The sequence below is a fragment of the Heloderma suspectum genome, chromosome 3, assembly GCF_057233095.1.
Source record: "Heloderma suspectum isolate Gila_16-S chromosome 3, 16-S_ref, whole genome shotgun sequence".
NCBI classification, from domain to species: Eukaryota; Metazoa; Chordata; class Lepidosauria; order Squamata; family Helodermatidae; genus Heloderma; species Heloderma suspectum.
The window spans coordinates 228174469-228193720 of NC_139460.1; the positions used below are offsets into that span (position 1 = coordinate 228174469).

Genomic DNA, 19252 nt, shown 5'->3' on the forward strand with positions numbered 1-19252 from the left:
TGAACCATCATTGTCATGTTCAGATGTCATAGGAAACTGCGGTTTAAGAAACAAGAATATCTTTGCCAAAATGAAGCATGCGAAGGAAGGAAGGGATGAGTAGAAGCATGCAGACACACAGGACATTTCCAGGATGATAAACCATGGTTTGCTGGACTGAAATTGTGTGACTATAGCAGACCATATTCTCCGAAAAATAGGTATTTAAGCCAATAAGTTAAACTAATTTTAGCACATCTCTAAAAAGTATCCTTCAAATCTGATGAATAAATATATTTGTGGTAATATTATGCACACATCATTTAAGCTCCTCCCCACTGTGGAACACTGGCGATTTTATAGTTTATTTGCAACTGAATCTTTGATGAAAATTGAAGGCAATTTCAGCTAGGCCATAAAATCATATAAATGCCAATGTAACTATAAAGATATCCAGGGACAATTAGGGCTAGTCACATGACCCCAAACAAGTCTTGGTCATAAAGCAGATAATGATGGTTTTGTCCGTTTTAATTAAAAAGAAAGTGTATCTCAGGCTTCTATCCCGAGATAACAAAAGGCAGCTTTTCACATTGTAAGAGCACATTTCTGTTGCTTGCTTTCTGGGGACAGCAATCCTATGTCCCCCAGACAGCATTGGGGGGGGGTGTGCCTAGGATAGTTCAGTCCCCTGGTTCCGAGCTCAGAGTCAGGAAACCATGCTCCCTGCCTTCTCCCCACCCACTCCCCTTGTAGCCGGCATGGAGAGAACCACACCAGCTACTTCTCCATGCTTGGAAAACGGAGCATGGAGACAGGGAAAAAGGGGCGTTCCCAGGGGCAGGGAGGGGAGGAGACTGGGGTGGTGGCTGTACATTTCCTATGGCCGCACCAGCCTCCCACTGTGAGGTGCTGCTGCTAGACAGGTGAAATCGCCCATCTAGCAGAAATGCAGGGCAGCTGGAGCACGGGTGGCTGAAGAAAAAAAGAATTAACTAATGATAATGTAACAACAACAACAAATTAAGATTGAAATCTTGCTCTATATAAATATTAAGGAGCCCTACCAAAGTTCAAGGAAAGTATTCTAGAGTACACATTTCCCAATCCTGGAAGGAAGATCTGTACATGCAGGTGATGTGGATGTACATGATGAATTGCATCTAGCCCCCTTTATGGATACATCTGATGTGGACCAGGATATGCATCTCCATCCAAGACCACTACTAATTGCAACAAAACACAAGTGGTTCGGGGCCATAGTTTTCCCCTGAGTTAGAAGTGAATTTGTTCTTACAGTGTGGAAAAAGTAAATGAAAAAACAATCATTCAGATCCTTCCCGAGTTTCAATAATAGTTTGTAAAATGATAGGCAGGAATCCTGCTAGGAAAAAGAATACACAGAAGCCATGATGCACATTCTCCCTGCTAAGTTCTCTAGATAGTGGCCTTAGCATACAAGTAAAAACAAGATGTGTGGATGGCGCGTATGCAGTCATATAATAATACAGATTATTTTAATTATTTCCATTAGAAACCAAGTCAACAAAGCACAGCATTTAATACCAGAATAAAGGACTTCTTAAATAAAATAGAGTAGCCTAATGGGTGCTTTGCTTACTGTAAATAGCAGTGGCATTGTAAGTAAGTGTGTGTGTGTGTGTGTGTGTGAAAACTGAAAAGTATTTTGTGAAGGAAACTATAAGTAAGAATTCAGCCAACAAACGTCAACGGTAAGCAGTTCTCTTTTGGGTTGGAAAAAAATTCCTTACATTTAATTCAACACAAGCTTTTGATCTGTTAAAGGGCCAGCTTCTCTTGGCTAGCTAAGCTAAGCTCTCCCTGAAGCTAAAGATGCCTGAAGGCTAAAATTCTTCTGTTTCTTTGATAAGGACACCATGGTAAGTTAATTAATACTGTTCTTAAGAATAGTTTTCACATTTAAGTACATACTCAAAATCAAAAGTCAAAGATTTTCAATTCAAGACATGTCCATAAATGATGTCTCCGTTAAATTCTTGACCTCTGCAGGCAGAGATTTCTTTTTCAGGAATGTTAGATTTCTGTGAGCTCAACTGTGGAAATGCTAAAGCTCATTGTAAGACTACACAAAAACCTCTTGATGCTAGCTGGTACTGAATGTCTAGTCAACAATTCAGAATATGAGAGAGATTGCAAAATGTCTTGATTTCTCTTGCAAATGAACTTCTCAACCTATACACAATAGATAAGGCACAATATATTCTCCATGTTCCACCATCAAGTTTTAGCACTAAACCTGTATCATAGCTTTTGTTCATGATGCTGTGCAAATTACAGAGGGCTGGGTAGGGATGTCAGAGAATTCCGCCACGGATCTCGGGGAGGCCGAATGCCAGTGCATTCGGCCCCCCGAAATCGGTGGCGGAACGGTCTGCCCCCCCGCCCCCCACCTGGGTCGAGACTTACCTAGGGTGGGCGGTGGCGGCGGCTCCAGCAGCGGCTCCGGCAGTGGTTCAGCGGTGGCGGCCGGTCTTCCGACCAGCTGCCGCTACCGCCATTTCCAGTTTAAAAAAAAAGAAGACGACGTGATAGGCTACATAAAGATTTATGTAGCCTATCACGGCTAGGTTTTAAAAAAAACTGTGACAGGCTACGTAAATGTTTACATAGCCTATCACGGCTGACTTAAAAACAACAACAACAATGCGCGTACGCAAATGGCGGCGGCCATGGCCGCTGCCATTTGTGTTCCTTATTTTGGCACGTCTTAGTCTACATCAAGATTTACATAGACTAAGACGGCGAAAATAAGGGGAACGCAAATAGCGTCCGCTACACCATTTGCGTTCCCCTTATTTTTGCTGTCTTATTCTACGTAAATCTTGACGTAGACTAAGACGTGCCAAAATAAGGACCGTGGCCGCCGCCATTTGCATACAACATACGCGCGTTGTTGTTGTTGTTTTAAGTCAGCTGTGATAGGCTACATAAACATTTACGTAGCCTATCACGGCTGACTGCAGGGACGCAAATGGCGGTGGCTATGGCCTCCGCCATTTGCGTCCCTGCTAGCCAGCGGCCGGATGTCCGGCTGCTGGCGGAGCTGGCTGGCGGTTCCACAGAATCCCTGCGGAGCACAGCCGGCCGGCCAGGATTCCGGGGGGGAGGAACGGCGCGCCTCCCCCCCGTCCAGGATTCTGGGGGGAGGGACGGAGCGCCTCCCTTCCCCCATCAACATAATCTGCGAAAGGTAAGTGATTTTCGTACATCCCTAGGGCTGGGGAACCTCTTTCAGCCCTTGGGCTGAATTCAATTCCAGAGAGGCTGCATTCCAGTGGTGGGTGGGGCCAGAGGTAAAGGGGACAGGTTCAAAGGCAAAAGGCATGGGATCAAAAACAGAAAAATACCAGCATTATGTAGCGTACAGCTCTTATGGCCAGTAATTAAGCCTTAGGAGAGATATTTCAAGCTTCTAGAATGGGTTAAAAAAAACCCTACATAAATGCTGGGAAACCACCAAAATGATTGATGGCTGGGGGGCATGGCCATCTGGGGAATCCCAGAGGGCCAAACTGGGACCCCAGGTGGGCCAGATATGCAGACTGCAACCTATCTGCACTACAAATGGATTCTGAACCCTATTTTGAAAAGACTGGAGGTAGTAGGAGAGCACTTCCAACACTTTAAAGCAGGAGTAAGCAACTTAGTACCTTCCAGAAGTTTTGGACCACAACTTCCCATAGGCCGCAGTCAGCATCGCCAACGGTCAGGGAATACAGTTGCAGTCCAAAACATCTAGAGTGCGCTAGGTTGTCTAATGCTGCAAAAGCACTCATGTCAATGTGCGTAACAGAAAGCATATGTGTAAGTGCACGTTAATTTAGCTTTGGAAGAATTAAAAAGCTTCTTACTTGTATTATTTCTTATTACATCCCACCCACAAGTGCAAATGCATTTTTCTCAGTCTTGAAAATCAGGATACCTACCACTTTTTTAGCATCTATATTTTGAGTTCCATTCGCGGTTCGCTTTCCAAGTTTTCTAATGTAGTTGAGAACTTCCAAACTAAAACAATCTGAACCATAGAATGCACTGCTCCAGCCAGGACAAAATCCATACAATTCAGATAGGCAGGTAGAGCTGGTGTAAATATTTTCCTCTGTATTTACTGGATGTTCTTCTTCTTCTTCTAGGTTCTCTTCTGGCAAGCCTCGGCTGAGGTAACATTTATTCATCTGCAAACATTCTCCTTCTATTTCAGTTCCCACCATAACCCTCTGGGATTTGACTTCATTTTCAGAATTATTTTGTGGAAGTCCATCCACCACCACATCAGCAATAGAAACTGCATTTGTGTGAAAAATGAAAGAGGGGAGGGAAAGGCAAACACATTGGATTACATCATACTCCTATGAAGGGCAATTGCTGTCAAGCCAATTGTCACAACAGCTTTCATCATATTCCTTTTCTATGTGTGGTAGCACTGGCAACCTTCAAAACTCTTCATGGCTGGGAACCATGTACTTTCCCCCATATGAGCACAGGCACTGCATATTCTGCAGAATGGGTCTTGCTCCAAATGCTTACACTGATTGAGCAGACAGCATCTTCCAGGACCTTTTCATTGTGCAAAGATTATGGAATGACTTTTCCCAAAGAGGTTTAAAGATGCTCTGGTCTTGTGACTTTTGGAAGGGAATGCAAAACTCTTCTTCCAGCAAGCCTGCAATCATTGAGTGGTTACACTGTGGTCTTATGTTGCTGCTGCTGCAGACTGTAACATTTTTATCAACTATTGTTCATTGTATTGTCATTTTAAACTCATTTTGTTTTTGTTTTTTGGAAGCCACATTAAGCTATGAAGATGCAAAGTGCAACAGCTTAAAATAATTCAATTTAAACAAAACAAAAACATGCTATGCCCAGTAATGTAAGAGCCAGAATGATTAAAGACAGACTGGCAAATGGGTAGATGTTGTTCATCCTTTCCAATATAATTTTATAGGTGATTTAATGCACATTAGTGATCAAGAACACGGAACAGTAAGGCAGCACAGTAATTTTGGGATAGCAATGACTAGAGGGGAGTTGATCTTTCTATGCTGTATCTAGGTCTATTACCAGTCTGTATTACTTCTGCATGTGTTCACCTGTAAGTCCATTTCTGCATTAACCTAGGATTTTAAAAATCCACACAAAAATTCACATTTCAATAGGCAAGTTAAATGTATTTTTTCTCCAAACATGTATTTTAAATGTCTTTTGATACATTTGTTTAGCTAAGAATTGTGTCAGTCTCTGAACATTCAGAAAGTGTTAAAACTGGTGGATAACATAAGTTCTGATCCACACATTAGGGTAGGTGGTGCAGATATGGTCTCTTCATAACTCAATTGTTAAAGGTCAAATTCCTCAAGCATGCCTTGTGGCATTAGCAAATCTAAACAGATGGAATATGTGACAACTGTCACCTTAACATGAGGAAAGGCGAAAGCTTCAAGTTTGATTGCTGTGCTATCTCAAGGCAGATATTGGCATTACTAACTTGAATGAATAACTTCAGGCTAACATCCTGTGGTCTCATTATTATCAACACAAGATAGGACCATTGGTCTTTTCTTACCATTTGCTTCCTCGCTGCCGTTCAGAAGGTTGTTAGGTTTGTTTTGACTCTGAAATGTGTTGCCACAATTTTGTGTTTCCTTTGTTCTGAAAATGGGGGAGAGGGAAACAGCTGGTTACTTATTTATAAATGATAGATTTATAAAGGTCAAATATGGGCTCAGATATAAGAATTAAAGCATCTGCAACTTAAAATGCATGTGTGTATGAGTCAAAGTAGAAAAGCTTCAGAGGTTATATACAGATTCAAAAGGCATGGGACTTTCTCCAATATAGTGACTCTCATATAGCGGTAAGCAAAGGCCCAGCTGAAACATTAAACAGATAGCATATCATCAAACCGTGAGTTATAAGACCTTGAATATGTGTAGCCATCTCAGCCACCTGTTATGTTTTCCCCAGGAGCCTCCACAGTAAGGCTGTGGAGAAAACAACAACACATATTGTTGTTCATACAGGTTTTCATATATTTATCTTCCTCCTGGTCTGTCCATCCTCTTGACTATGTTACTTGAGGTGGCAGTAATCCAAATGACAACGAGCTTACCTTCCACTCGCCTACCCGCAAATGATTGCTCTAAAACAATCACTGATGGTTCAGCTTTCATCTGTTGCCTGCACAGAAGCCTTCCTTCTTACTTGCTATAGCAGAATGGTTCCAGGTTGCAGCTAAAGTAATCTAAGTGAAGGATGACATTAGCAGCTCTTGCAAGGGGTATTTGATACACTGCCAACATATGGTGAAAAGCAGGTATGAGGCAGCTCACAAGGTGTGTGACTTGTATATTAAAAACTGTACTACTTTATATGAGGAGGAGGTGTTCACCACCTTGTCTGGGTTTTTACCCTTGTTGTTGTTGTTGTTCAGTCGTTCAGTCGTGTCCGACTCTTCGTGACCCCATGGACCATAGCACGCCAGGCCTTCCTGTCCTGCGCTCTCTCCCGGAGCGTGCTCAAGTTCATATTCATTGCATCAGTGATGCTATCTAGCCATCTCATCCTCTGCCGTCCCCTTCTCCTTTTGCCTTCAGTCTTTCCCAGCATCAGGGTCTTTTCCAGGGAGTTTTCTCTTCGCATTAGGTGGCCAAAATATTGGAGCTTCAGCTTCATTATCTGTCCTTCCAATGAGCACTCAGGGTTGATTTCCTTTAGGATGGACTGATTTGACCTCCTTGCAGTCCAGGGGACTCGTAAGAGTCTTCTCCAGCACCACAGTTCGAAAGCATCAATTCTTCGGCGCTCAGCCTTCCTTATAGTCCAGCTCTCACAGCCATACATTACTACTGGGAAAACCATAGCTTTGATTAGACGGACCTTTGTCGGCAAGGTGATGTCTCTGCTTCTTACTATGCTGTCTAGGTTGGCCATAGCTTTCCTTCCAAGGAGCAAGCGTCTTTTAATTTCATGGCTACAGTCACCGTCTGCGGTGATCTTGGAGCCCAAGAAAGTAAAATCTGTCACTGCTTCCATTTCTTCCCCTTCTATATGCCAGGAAGTGATAGGGCCAGATGACATGATCTTAGTTTTTTTAATGTTGAGTTTCAAACCAGCTTTTGCACTCTCCTCTTTCACCCTCAACAAGAGGCTCTTGAGATCCTCTTCGCTTTCTGCCATTAGGGTGGTATCGTCTGCATATCGGAGGTTGTTGATAATTCTCCCGGCAATCTTAATTCCGACCTGTGATTCATCCAACCCGGCATTTCTCATGATGTACTCTGCATATAAGTTAAATAAGCAGGGTGACAATATGCAGCCTTGTCGTACTCCTTTCCCAATTTTGAACCACTCGGTTGTTCCATGTCTGGTTTTTACTGTTGCTTCTTGACCCTCGTACAGGTTTCTCAGGAGACGGGTAAGGTGGTCTGGTACTCCCATCACTTTCAGAATTTGCCACAGTTTGTTGTGATCCACACAATCAAAGGCTTTAGCGTAGTCAATGAAGCAGAAATAGACGTTTTTCTGGAATTCTCTTGCTTTCTCCATGATGCAGCGAATGTTGGCGATTTGATCTCTAGTTCCTCTGCCTCTTCGAAACCCAGCTTGTACTTCCGGTAGTTCTCGGTTCGCATACTGCTGAAGCCTAGCTTGTAGGATTTTGAGCATCACCTTGCTGGCATGTGAAATGAGCGCAATTGTGCGGTAGTTTGAACACTCTTTGGCGTTGCCCTTCTTTGGAATTGGAATGTAAACTGACCTTTTCCAGTCTTGTGGCCACTGTTGAGTGTTCCAGATTTGTTGGCATATTGAATGCAGCACTTTAACAGCATCATCTTTTAGGATTTTAAATAGCTCGGCTGAAATACCGTCATCTCCGCTAGCTTTGTTGTTACTAATGCTTCCTAAGGCCCACTTGACTTCACTCTCTAGGATGTCCGGCTCAAGTTCAGTGACCGCACTATCATGGCTATCAGGGACATTCAGATCTTTCCTGTATAGTTCTTCTGTGTATTCTTGCCACCTCTTCTTAATCTCATCTGCTTCTGTTAGGTCCCTGCCTTCTTTGTCCTTTATCATGCCCGTCTTTGCACAAAACGTTCCCTTGAGATCTCCAATTTTCTTGAAGAGATCTCTAGTCTTTCCCATTCTGTTGTTTTCCTCGATTTCTTTGCATTGTTCATTTAAGAAGGCCTTCTTGTCTCTCCTTGCTATTCTCTGGAACTCTGCATTCAGTTGGGTATATCTTCCCCTTTCTCCCTTGCTTTTCGCTTCCCTTCTTTCCTCAGCTACTTGTAAAGCCTCCTCAGACAGCCACTTGGCTTTCTTGCATTTCTTTTTCTTTGGGACGGATTTTGTTGCTGCCTCCTGAACAATGTTACGGACCTCCGTCCATAGTTCCTCAGGCACTCTGTCTGTCAGGTCTAATCCCTGAAATCTATTCCTCACCTCCACTGTATATTCAGAAGGGATATGACTGAGGTCATACCTGAATGGTTTAGTGGTTTTCCCGACGTTCTTCAATTTAAGCCGAAATTTTGCAAGAAGCAGCTCATGATCTGAGCCACAGTCAGCTCCAGGTCTTGTTTTTACTGACTGTATGGAGCTTCTCCATCTTTGGCTGCAAAGGACATAATCAATCTGATTTCTATATTGACCATCTGGTGACGTCCATGTGTAGAGTCGCCTCTTGTGCTGTTGGAAAAGAGTGTTTGCTATGATCAGCATGTTCTCTTGGCAAAACTCTATTAGCTTTTGTCCTGCTTCATTTTGTACACCAAGGCCATGCCTGCCTGTTATCCCGGTGATTTCTTGACTTCCTACTTTAGCATTCCAATCCCCTATGATGAAGAGGACATCTTTTTTTGGTGTTAGTTCTAGAAGGTGTTGTAGGTCTTCATAGAACCGATCAACCTCAGCTTCTTCGGCCTCAGTGGTTGGGGCATAGACTTGAATTACTGTGATGTTGAATGGTTTGCCTTGGATTCGTACTGAGATCATTCTATCATTTTTAAGATTGTACCCCAGTACTGCTTTTCCCACCCTTTTGTTGACTATGAGTGCTACTCCATTTCTTCTAAGGGATTCTTGCCCACAGTAGTAGATATGATGGTCACCTGAATTAAATTCGCCCATGCCTGTCCATTTTAGTTCGCTGATTCCCAAGATGTCGATGTTCAATCTTACCATCTCATGTTTGACCACCTCCAGCTTACCTTGATTCATTGATCTGACATTCCAGGTTCCTAAGCAATATTGTTCTTTACAGCATCGGATTTTCTTTTCACCGCCAGACACATCCACAGCTGAGTGTCCTTTCGGGTTTGGCCCAGCCGCTTCACTCTTTCTGGCGCTACTTGGAAATACCCTCTGCTCTTCCCCAGTAGCATATTGGACACCTTCCGACCTGAGGGGCTCATCTTCCGGCGTCATATCTTTTAGCCTTGTGATACGTTCCATGGGGTTTTCTTGGCAAGAATACTGGAGTGGGTTGCCATTTCCTTCTCCAGTGGACCACATTTTGTCAGAACCCTCTGCCATGACCTGTCCGTCTTGGGTGGCCCTGCACGGCATAGCTTATGGCTTCACTGAGTTACGCAAGCCCCTTCGCCACAACAAGGCAGTGATCCATGAAGGGGTTTTTACCCTTAAAGGCACCCTAAAAATACTTTTAAATAAAAATAAATAAATAAATAAGACACATCCTGGCCGCAGCCTTCCACAGGCATTGTACCCACCACGTTGTACCATGCCTCTACAACTTCCCCCACATCTCCATTAATCTCTGTCTCCTCCTTCCTACTGAGCCCATTACCCTGAGGGCTTTTCTACATGAGGCTTTTAACCCACCATGTTACCAAGGCTTTTGCTTCCAGATTTTCTGTTTATGTGCATTTTTTTCTGAGAGGGTTCCATCTCTGCCTTTCTATAGTTTCCATTACACAACCCCTAGGTGGCATTGTGGTATAGTGGAATTGCACAAATACCCTAGGGCTTCATGTCAGCATTCAGGATATACCAGACTTTCCTTCTTAACCCGCCCCCCCAAATGATTGCAAAGAACAGGAGAGGCCCTGGAGAATGACATCATGAAAAGCACCTGCAAACTACCGTGAGTGAGGAATCACAGGCACACAATAAATGCTTCATGTAGAAAGGGTCTCAGAAAACTTGTTTGTTTGTTTGTTTATTTCATTTCTATAACTCCCAATAGTCGAAGCTCTCTGGGCAGTTCACAAAAATTAAAACCAAAAAGCACATAGTAAAACAATATAAAATATAAAAACATTAAAACCGCAATATAACAATACAACCAGAATAAAACGTAGCAGCAAAGATTTAAAATACAGATTTAAAACAGCAAAGCTAAAAGTCTATAAACCTAAAATGCTAAATTGCCAGGGCAAATAAAAAGTTCTTCACCTGGCGCTGAAAGGAATACAATGTAGGTGCCAGGTGAACCTCACTAGGGAGCTCATTCCACAGCCGGGGTGCCACAGCAGAAAAGGCCCTCCTCCTAGTAGCCAACCACCTCACTTCCTTTGGCAGGGGCTCACGAAGAAGGGCCGCTGAGGATGACCTTAAGGTCCAGGCAGGCACATATGGGAGGAGGTGATCCTTCAGTTAACCTGGCCCCACGCCGTTTAGGGCTCTGAATGTTAATACCAGCACTTTGAATCAGGCCTGGAAATGGACTGGCAGCCAGTGCAGCTGGAAAAGTACTGGTGTAATATGAGCTTGTTGGCCAGTCCCTGTTAACAATCTTGCTGCAGCATTTTGGACCAGCTGAAGTTTCCGGACCGCTTTCAAAGGCAGCCCCATGTGAAATGCATTGCAGTAATCCAGACAAGACGTTATTAGAGCATGGATAACTGTAGCTAGGCTATCTCTGTCCAGATAAGGCCATAGTTGGTATACCAGCCTAAGCTGATAAAAAGTGCTCCATGCCACTGAGTTCACCTGTACTTCAAGTGACAGTTCTGGATCCAAGTGCACCCCCAACATATGAACGTAATTTCACGGGTTGAATATCACCTAGCTGGGCAGACGAAGCACTCACTAACAGCTCCTCCATCTTGTCTGGATTGAGTTTGTTTATTGGCCCTCATCCAGTCCGTTATTGTGCCCAGGCACTGATTCAGAACAGCTACTGCCTCACCTGGGTTTGATGAGAAAGAGAGGTAGAGCTGGGTATCATCCGCATATTGATGGCACCTCAGCCCACACCTCCGGATAATCTCCCCCAGCAGTTTCATGTAGAAGTTGAACAGCATGGGGGATAAAATAGAGCCCGTGGAACCCCATGGCATAATTGCCATGGCACAGAGACATAATCCGCCAGCACCACCTTCGGGAATCGGCCATCCAAGTAGGAGCAGAACCACTGCAGTGCAGTGCCTCCAATTCCCAACCCAGACAACCTATCCAGAAGGATACCATGGTTGATGGTATCGAAAGCTGCTGAGAGGTCCAGGAGAATCAACAGGGTCGCACTCCCCTGTCCCTCTCCCGGCAGAGGTCATCCCACAGGGTGACCAAGGCAGTTTCCGTTCCAAAACCAGGCCTGAAGCCCGATTGAAATGGATCTAGATAATCCGTTTCATTCAACAGTGCCTGGAGCTGTCCCGCAACCACCCGCTCAAGCACCTTGCCCAGGAAGGGTCTGTTGGCCACTGGCCTATAATTGTTAACATCCTCCGGGTACAAGTTAGGCTTTTTCAGGAGTGGTCTGATTACCACCTCTTTTAAAGAGGTCGGCACCACTCCCTCTCTCAAGGAGGAATTTACAACCTCCTGGACCCAGCCAGACATCCCCTCCTTGTTTGAGGTAATAAGCTATGAAGGGCAAGGGTCAAGCACACAAGTGGTCAGTTGGACTTGGCCAAGCACCTTGTCCACATCCTCAGGCCTCAATAACTGAAACTCATCCAATAAAACTGGACCAGACGGTGCTCTGAATGCCTCTACCAATGGAACTGAATTAATCATGGTGTCTAATTCATGATGAATCTGAGCGACTTTATCTTCAAAATGCAGTGCAAACTCATCACAGTGTGCAACCAAGGATTCCAAAGTCTCTCTCTCTGGCCCAGAATGTAACAGGCTGTGAACCTCTTGGAAAAGCTCTGCTGGACAACACTGAGAAGATGCAATGCTAGTGGAAAAGAACTGTCTCTTTGCCACCCTCACCGCCACAGAGTAGGCTCGATAATGAGTTCTAACCTGTGTTTGGTCAGACTCAGCACGAGTTTTCCTCCACCTGCGTTCTAGCCATCTCCCCTCTTGCTTCATTGCCCTCAGCTTAGGTGTATACCAAGGAGCTGGCTGGACTCTGCTCAGAGGGAGAGGGAGCTTGGGCACGATCGTGTCAACCGCCCGAGTCATCTCTGCAAATTCAATTCCAATGGGGTTTTAGCATATATTGCCAGCAAAACCCTTCAGTTGCACTTCTTAACTGTCTAGCAACAGTATCAGGCTACCTGCATAGAGATATTCACACACAAATTTGTATGCATACTTCATGTGACTAACTTTAGCCATGACAACTACAGTTTTTGGAACTCATGTGAATGCTAAGAGGCATATGTGGATCAGGTTTTAGCATTTTAACATATCCAACCCCCCCTTCCCCAGTAGTTATGGTAAGAGCACAAAACCCTATCAGCACAGAATTATGCCAGTTAGTCTTCAGACCATGGCAGTGCAGCTCCAAGTGTGCATGGGTTAACTAAAGCTTGTGACTTCCATGAGCCGAGATGATCATGTGAATGTCCCCTCCACTCAGTTAGTCAGCCAGTCAGTCTCTCTCCCCCCCACACACACCCATAGGGGTTCACTGATTCTGTTCCTAGGCAGTTTAAATGGTGTTTAGGTAGAAGATGACTGCCACAGAACAAAATGGTTATCTGAATGGGCAGAGAGAAAGTTCAAACTGTTGTACTTAAGCAAAAGCCCAAATGAGTTAGCACATAAGAAAACTTTCCAGGCGCACCAGTTTCTTCATGTTCTAATTTAATTGCTGTGCATTCAGCTTCTGAGATTTGTACCAAAGCAACAGGTTTCAAACGGTGTTCTGGGAAAGTGTTGCATTGAAGCTCATCTGGTTTCTCAATGAAAAGATCAGCAACTGCAGAAATGGCTTCCCTTGCCTACCATTGCTAATCTTCCCTTGCAGAGCATAGCAACAGGGGGGTGTCAGGCATTCACTCTTTTCACACAGGAAAACAATTAGGCCCAACAGGCGTACACTGACCAGCACTCTACGTGAACTGACTTAGAACATGCCCCAGAGTGTCTTCTGCAATGCACCAAAAATTCTGTGGCAGACAAGTCAATGTGGAAAGGTTCCCTGAAGATTGAAAGTTTGAAAGCCACTCCACTAGAATACCAAAGAAACTGAAAAAGATACTGAAGAGATTTCCCATGCTGTTTTTTTTGATAGGCAGAGGCATGTAATATAAATACCTCCAGTTCCCAACATTTTCCTCAATAGTCAATCTGCAACATGTTTTATGTATGTAAAACACAGTAATAGTTAATAAAAATGTTAATATACTACTATTAGAAACTGTACCACACAAATGCGTATCTCTCGTTTATAGAGAGAGCCAGTTTCTGAAACATAATGCATCAGGGAATAATCCCAGTATTTCTTTTTCTGCATTACAGCCACCTCTCTACCAAGGTAGTCATGACAAACATTAAGCCAAACTAGAAGCATTCATGTTATAAGCTGCTGTGAAATGCCAACCATATGTCTGGAGTCTTTCCTGCACTTAATGCAGAACCTAAGAACTTTTTTATGCACTTAATGAAGTTCTGAAGTTAATATATTTGTATCTAACTAGCCTCTAGAGAGCAAACTGCATAGTGCAAACCAAAAAGACTCTTTTTTGATAGCACAGCAGCTTGCAGCCACAACTACTGAGAGTTTTATAGCCTCTCATGGGTCTATTCATGTTTATGTCAGTGTATTCATGTTTATGTCCATACAGATGTGCCAGCCAATTTAAGCTCCTGCACGATTCTTAAATGCCTAAATCCTTTCCTATTTAAAGAACCGTGGTGTAGGGGCCAATATCAAAAGGGAAGAAAATCAGAATAATAAAACCATGCCAGGTCACAGTCAGAATTCCAATGCCTCATTCAGAAGTCCCATCAGAGAACAAAAGCCAATATATATTCAAAAGCTAGGTTGCAAAGCTAAAAAGACAAAGGTAGAAAAGCACTAGGAATAATGGATGAGTTGAAGGTGGCAAAGGCAGGCAGGCAGGCGGGCGGGGGCAAAGTATATGTTAAAAAAGGAACAGGTTGAGGGAAGGCAGAAGCAGTTATTTATATCATTCCTGTCTTCAAGGCTCTGCCATCCAGGCACTGACCCACACCCAGACCTGCTTAAACTGCACAAGCTTGCTGCATCATGTGCATTCAGACTACAGTGGGCACAAAATTCAAGTTATCAGAACTATCAACAAGAATCCTTATAACTGCTTTGTAAACCAGTTTGATCATTTAAACCCAAACCTGCTTTATATAAGAAAGCCTTTAACCTGTAAGTGGGTCTGGTTGGCTGGGTGCTGTTTTTAATAATATTTTTTTCTGTAATTGTTATGTTTTTATTGCATTTTAATGTATTGTTTTCATCCATTTTAATTGGTTCTGTAAGCTGCCTTGAGTGCACATTTGGTAGAAGGACAGGGTACAAAATAAATAAACAGACAAACAAATAAATACTCTGGGCTGCAGAGATCTGGGTCCAAATCACCACTTAGCCATGAATTTCGCTGGGTGACCTTGGACCTCAATTTCCTCTGATCTACCTCAAAGGGCTCTTTGTGAAGATACAATGGAATAAGCCCAGCTATGTTATCCTGAGCTTACTGGAGAAAAGGCATTATACAAATGTAATGAATAATGGTGAAAACTCAAAATATTGGGAAGCAGAATTTTTAATGACTCTTGTTGTTGCACCAGGGGAAGCAAGGAAGGAGCTCTGGAAAGAGTAATGCAGCCTTATTCACTTCTGGTTTATAGCCAATATCAAAAAGTTATTGCTATTGTTTGAAGTCAGAAGGAACATTAACTGAAAACTGAGTAAGTGGAAAAGCAGAAACACTTACCTTACAGACAGAGTAGCTCTATCATTTGCTGCATCATAAAGCTTTCCTAGTAGTTTTTCTTCCCAATAAAGCTCACAAAATTTCTCAGAGACTGCATTACAGAATGTGTTATATTTGAGATCCTTTAAACTAAAAATATATTTACCTGTTTAAAAAAATGAATTAAATATGTAAAACAACAAGAACACTCCAACCTCTAACTCATTATTTTTGTTTGTTTTATTGTGTGTGAAGACAAAATTATCCCAAGTTCCTTAGAGGAAGTGCAGAATACAAATTGAAAGAGAGCAAGAAAGCTACATAGACTGATTATTCAAAAATCAAATATGGATTTTACCCTTCATAGAGCTGCAGTGATGCTGGAAGAACTTTTCATTCTATATAAAACCTTTAAAGGTACACAAGACTTCTTGGGATCTGGATCTGTCAACTATAGTTAAAAATAACCAACCCCCACACCCTAAGTCACAAAAACTTCTTAAGTCTGGTCTAGTCTCCCATACTTATTGAATTTCTATGGTATCAAAAAATTCATACATACTGATTGCGAGTGCTTCAGCTGAATCGTCCAGATAGCTACCAAATGCAAACTCTTCTTGGATAAGATGCACCACTTTCTTTAAGAAAACCTCATTTATCCCATTATTCTTGTGCAAGGTTTCTAGGATGAGTGAACAACCAGGATTTTGGTCTACACAGGAATGCAATTTGTGATCTGATAAAGGGACACTGCTCTCAGCATCTGTATTAGATTCCTTACAAAATGAAAGGAAGGAATCCCTATCAGAACACTTTGTTTGAGTCTCTTTATTAATTGTAGTTGGGGGTATACTATTAGTCTTGGCTTTCATGTCCAAACATTCATTTTGTACATTACTGGAATTTCTCAGATTGTTAACGGGTGAATTATTTTGTAGGGCTTTGTTGACATCATAGCTCAATACAGAATCCGAAAGGAGGACGTGTAAACTAGGACAGCAACTGTAGGCTATTTTTGAATGGAGAGGTTTATTTGGTATTTGCTCTGATATAGCCATCTGCACAGGTACAAGAGTTAACACCTTCGTCTCTGGGTCCTGCTTCAAAAGAAAGTTATTTATAAAAGCCATACTAGATGACACAGTACAGTTTGAAATGCTTGAGGAAAGTGTTTGTGAAATACACTTCTCTTGGGAGACAAATGAAGATTCAGAGAGTAATGGTAATTTTGCCATCAATGAACTAGTGTGACTTGGATATTGCTCTTTTGGACCACTCTGAAGTAATGTTTTCAGTCCTTGTTCATCATGCTCCAGAATATCAGACATCATGCAAACAGTTGGCAAATCAGAGTTCCCATCTGTCTGGTTTTCAGTGTCAATATTTAAGTGTATTGAGCTTTTGCTATCCACAGGTGCTACTCTCTCCGTAGTTGTCTCATACTGTACTATTGTGGATGCAATGGTATCTCTGAAAAATAATATATTTTGTAATGAAGAGACAGTTTCAACAAATCAGCAAAACTAAGATGACGACAACTTCAACAACTGTGCTTTATTTTACAAGGGTCATGAAACAGCTTTGTCAATGTGGCCCTTCCCATTGATGCATCCACCTATTAATGGCTGCTGTACCATTTCAAATTTAAATGCCATTCCCTACCTACATTCCACCCCGAAGTCCCTTTAATTGTTATTCTTGGGTTTCAGCTGCAACTACCCACATATTTACTCTGTACCCACTTCCTTGTTCCCGCTTAAATTTTTCTGTTCTTTGCCCTATAGATCTCTTTACTCCCCTTCTATGCCACTGTGTCCCCTGACCTTTATTTCTCGAAGTTCTATGAAGACAAGTCTCTTCTATCTTGTTCCTTTCTGAAGAAAGCCACTTCCTCCAGGCAACTTTGACTACTACACCTTTTCTCCCTTCTTGGGATCATATTCAGTATTCTATGGAACTGGTGAATTCCTTCTAATAGTGAACTTGAGTGATCAGACACCTATCAGTTTGGAAACTTAACTTATAGTTAGGTTTACCCAGAGGTTACCCAGTTCAAATGACAAAGCAAGCTATGGTGATCAAAAATGGAAGCAAAAAATTCTGAACTTTGGAAAGGGGAGGAATATCACGCAAGCCCAGGGGGGAAGGCTAGACATGTCTCACTAAAGTGTAAAGCTAAACCATAGCATAATGGAATGCAGTTTCATGGGGCTGCATTCCATCCCAATGCAGCTAGTAGCTAAATGGAGCCTCCATACCATAGTTCTGAATTTCAAATGCTGGGGATAGACAACTGACACCTCCGTGAATATGGGGAAGAGGACAAATTGCAGGATTATATGGGCTTTTGGTCTCATACAGTAATATAACTATATGTTCTTATTGTGATACTAAGAAAAGCAGGAAATCTAATTAGCACAGTGCTGGAGAATGTTGCCTAGAACGCTGAACTGAATAAGGATATTTAAGGGTGCCCATGGATGTCTGGACATAGCAAATAGCAAGATGCTTGCAGGCCTGGGAATTCTACACATGAGTAAGTCTGAGGGAAATGCAGGTCTTCAGGGTGCAATCAGCCAAAAAGAAGGAAACTTATTAAAACATAACATACTTAATTTACCTAACAAATGTGATGTTGTTGTCCTAACATCACAAGGTCATACTTACTTTTTAATATTTGTATTTTGTTGCAGAATAATAGGCTTAAAGTGGGTTGCTGAAGAAGTGAAAGCATTTGGCAACATGGTGCTTTCTATATGTAAAGGTGGCTGGCAGGGAACTGGTCCTTTCACTGCTATCAGTTTGCTTTCATTGTTCATAGGTAAAAATCCTGAATATGCAAAGAAGTTGAACATAAAAGACAAAAGAATTCATTTAGTGTAAAGAGAAGATGAACAATTGTTGACGTACGAAAAAGATTTCCAACATTATTAGACACGTTAACAAACAGCGTTCTCACATTACAAATATGCAGGAATAGCAGTCTGTCTACAGAAATACTCACCTAGGTTTTCATCCACTGAATTTCTCTCACTTTGACCATCAAAAGGCAAGCTATCATTAAAAGGATCCACTTCTTTGAAAGCCTAACAGCAAAATAGTTTTTAAACATGCATCAGAAATGTAACCTTTATCATTTTTTTAAAAAGACATTTATTTGTTCAAGTTTTTTGCTCCATCCCGAGGGCTCAACACACTTAATACTTCCAATTTCAAGGGAGTCAGGAGAGTGAAAGCATAGAGTGAAGTCCTTGAGCCAAATGCCATTTGTATTTGTAGACCAGTCATAATGGTTCCTCCTGTTACAAATGATTGTTGAAAATACTCTGACTTCATAATTATCTAGTTTCTCTGTGCATATTCCCTGGAAGGAATGCACAGACTGCTATTAATCCCACAAGACATAAAACCCCAAATGCATTAGAAATAAAAGATGTATGGAACGTGACATTTAATTTTCCCAAATACACCATGAAAGAAATTATCAGGCTATAGGAATAAGGAATTGTAGGTCATTGGAACACCTTTTCTTGAATATCTGAATCAATTGGCAGACAAAATGACCCTTGGAATGGTCCAAGGCTACCCTAAACTATTCAAGGTACTGATCATATAAAAGGCTAAGCATCTCTTGTTCATATTCTAGTAAGCTCCAATTCTGCTGCCATGACAACAGCAAAAAAAAAAAAAGGAAAAGCAAGAGGGAGATGCTAGTTCTCCAGGCGTCTCCCCCCCGCCCCCTGGCACTTCTTGCCACTTTTAGAAAGCATGTAATTTAATCAGGAGAGCCACTAGCTGGGTGTACCAGACTCTCTTTCTGCTCTGAAAAAATGCCCATACTTAAGCGAAGCATAGCATTATGAGGCTCCCTGGTTTTTAATTAATGGAACTTGAATACTAGAAGCCAACACTGACCTAGTGGACTTAGTTTGAAATTGTCAGCTTTCAAAATATATTCAAAGTATAGATTCAACTGCCCAATAAAATACAAAGCTAGCAGAGATATGACAGCAGAGATGACTTTGAAGAATGGCAGTGTTCATGCTGCACAAATACGTGGCTGGAGACATAGCTAGTGCCATCCAGGACTGTTTAGAAACATAGCAAAATATTGGATGCAGAGAACGCTACATTAT

General features: G+C 42.3%; 1 protein-coding gene across 1 annotated transcript in view; it reads right to left on the minus strand.

Moving 5' to 3' along the window:
* The window catches only part of KNDC1 (kinase non-catalytic C-lobe domain containing 1), a 122999-nt gene that overhangs the window by 19713 nt on the left and 84034 nt on the right, over positions 1–19252 (minus strand). The window contains exons 16-21 of the mRNA XM_084845921.1: positions 18121–18202; positions 17784–17946; positions 15679–16586; positions 15138–15282; positions 5585–5670; positions 3948–4306 (exon numbers count right to left, since the gene is read on the minus strand). Of these exons, the coding sequence (XP_084702047.1) occupies positions 3948–4306; positions 5585–5670; positions 15138–15282; positions 15679–16586; positions 17784–17946; positions 18121–18202 (1743 nt within the window). The remainder of the gene's footprint in view (positions 1–3947; positions 4307–5584; positions 5671–15137; positions 15283–15678; positions 16587–17783; positions 17947–18120; positions 18203–19252) is intronic.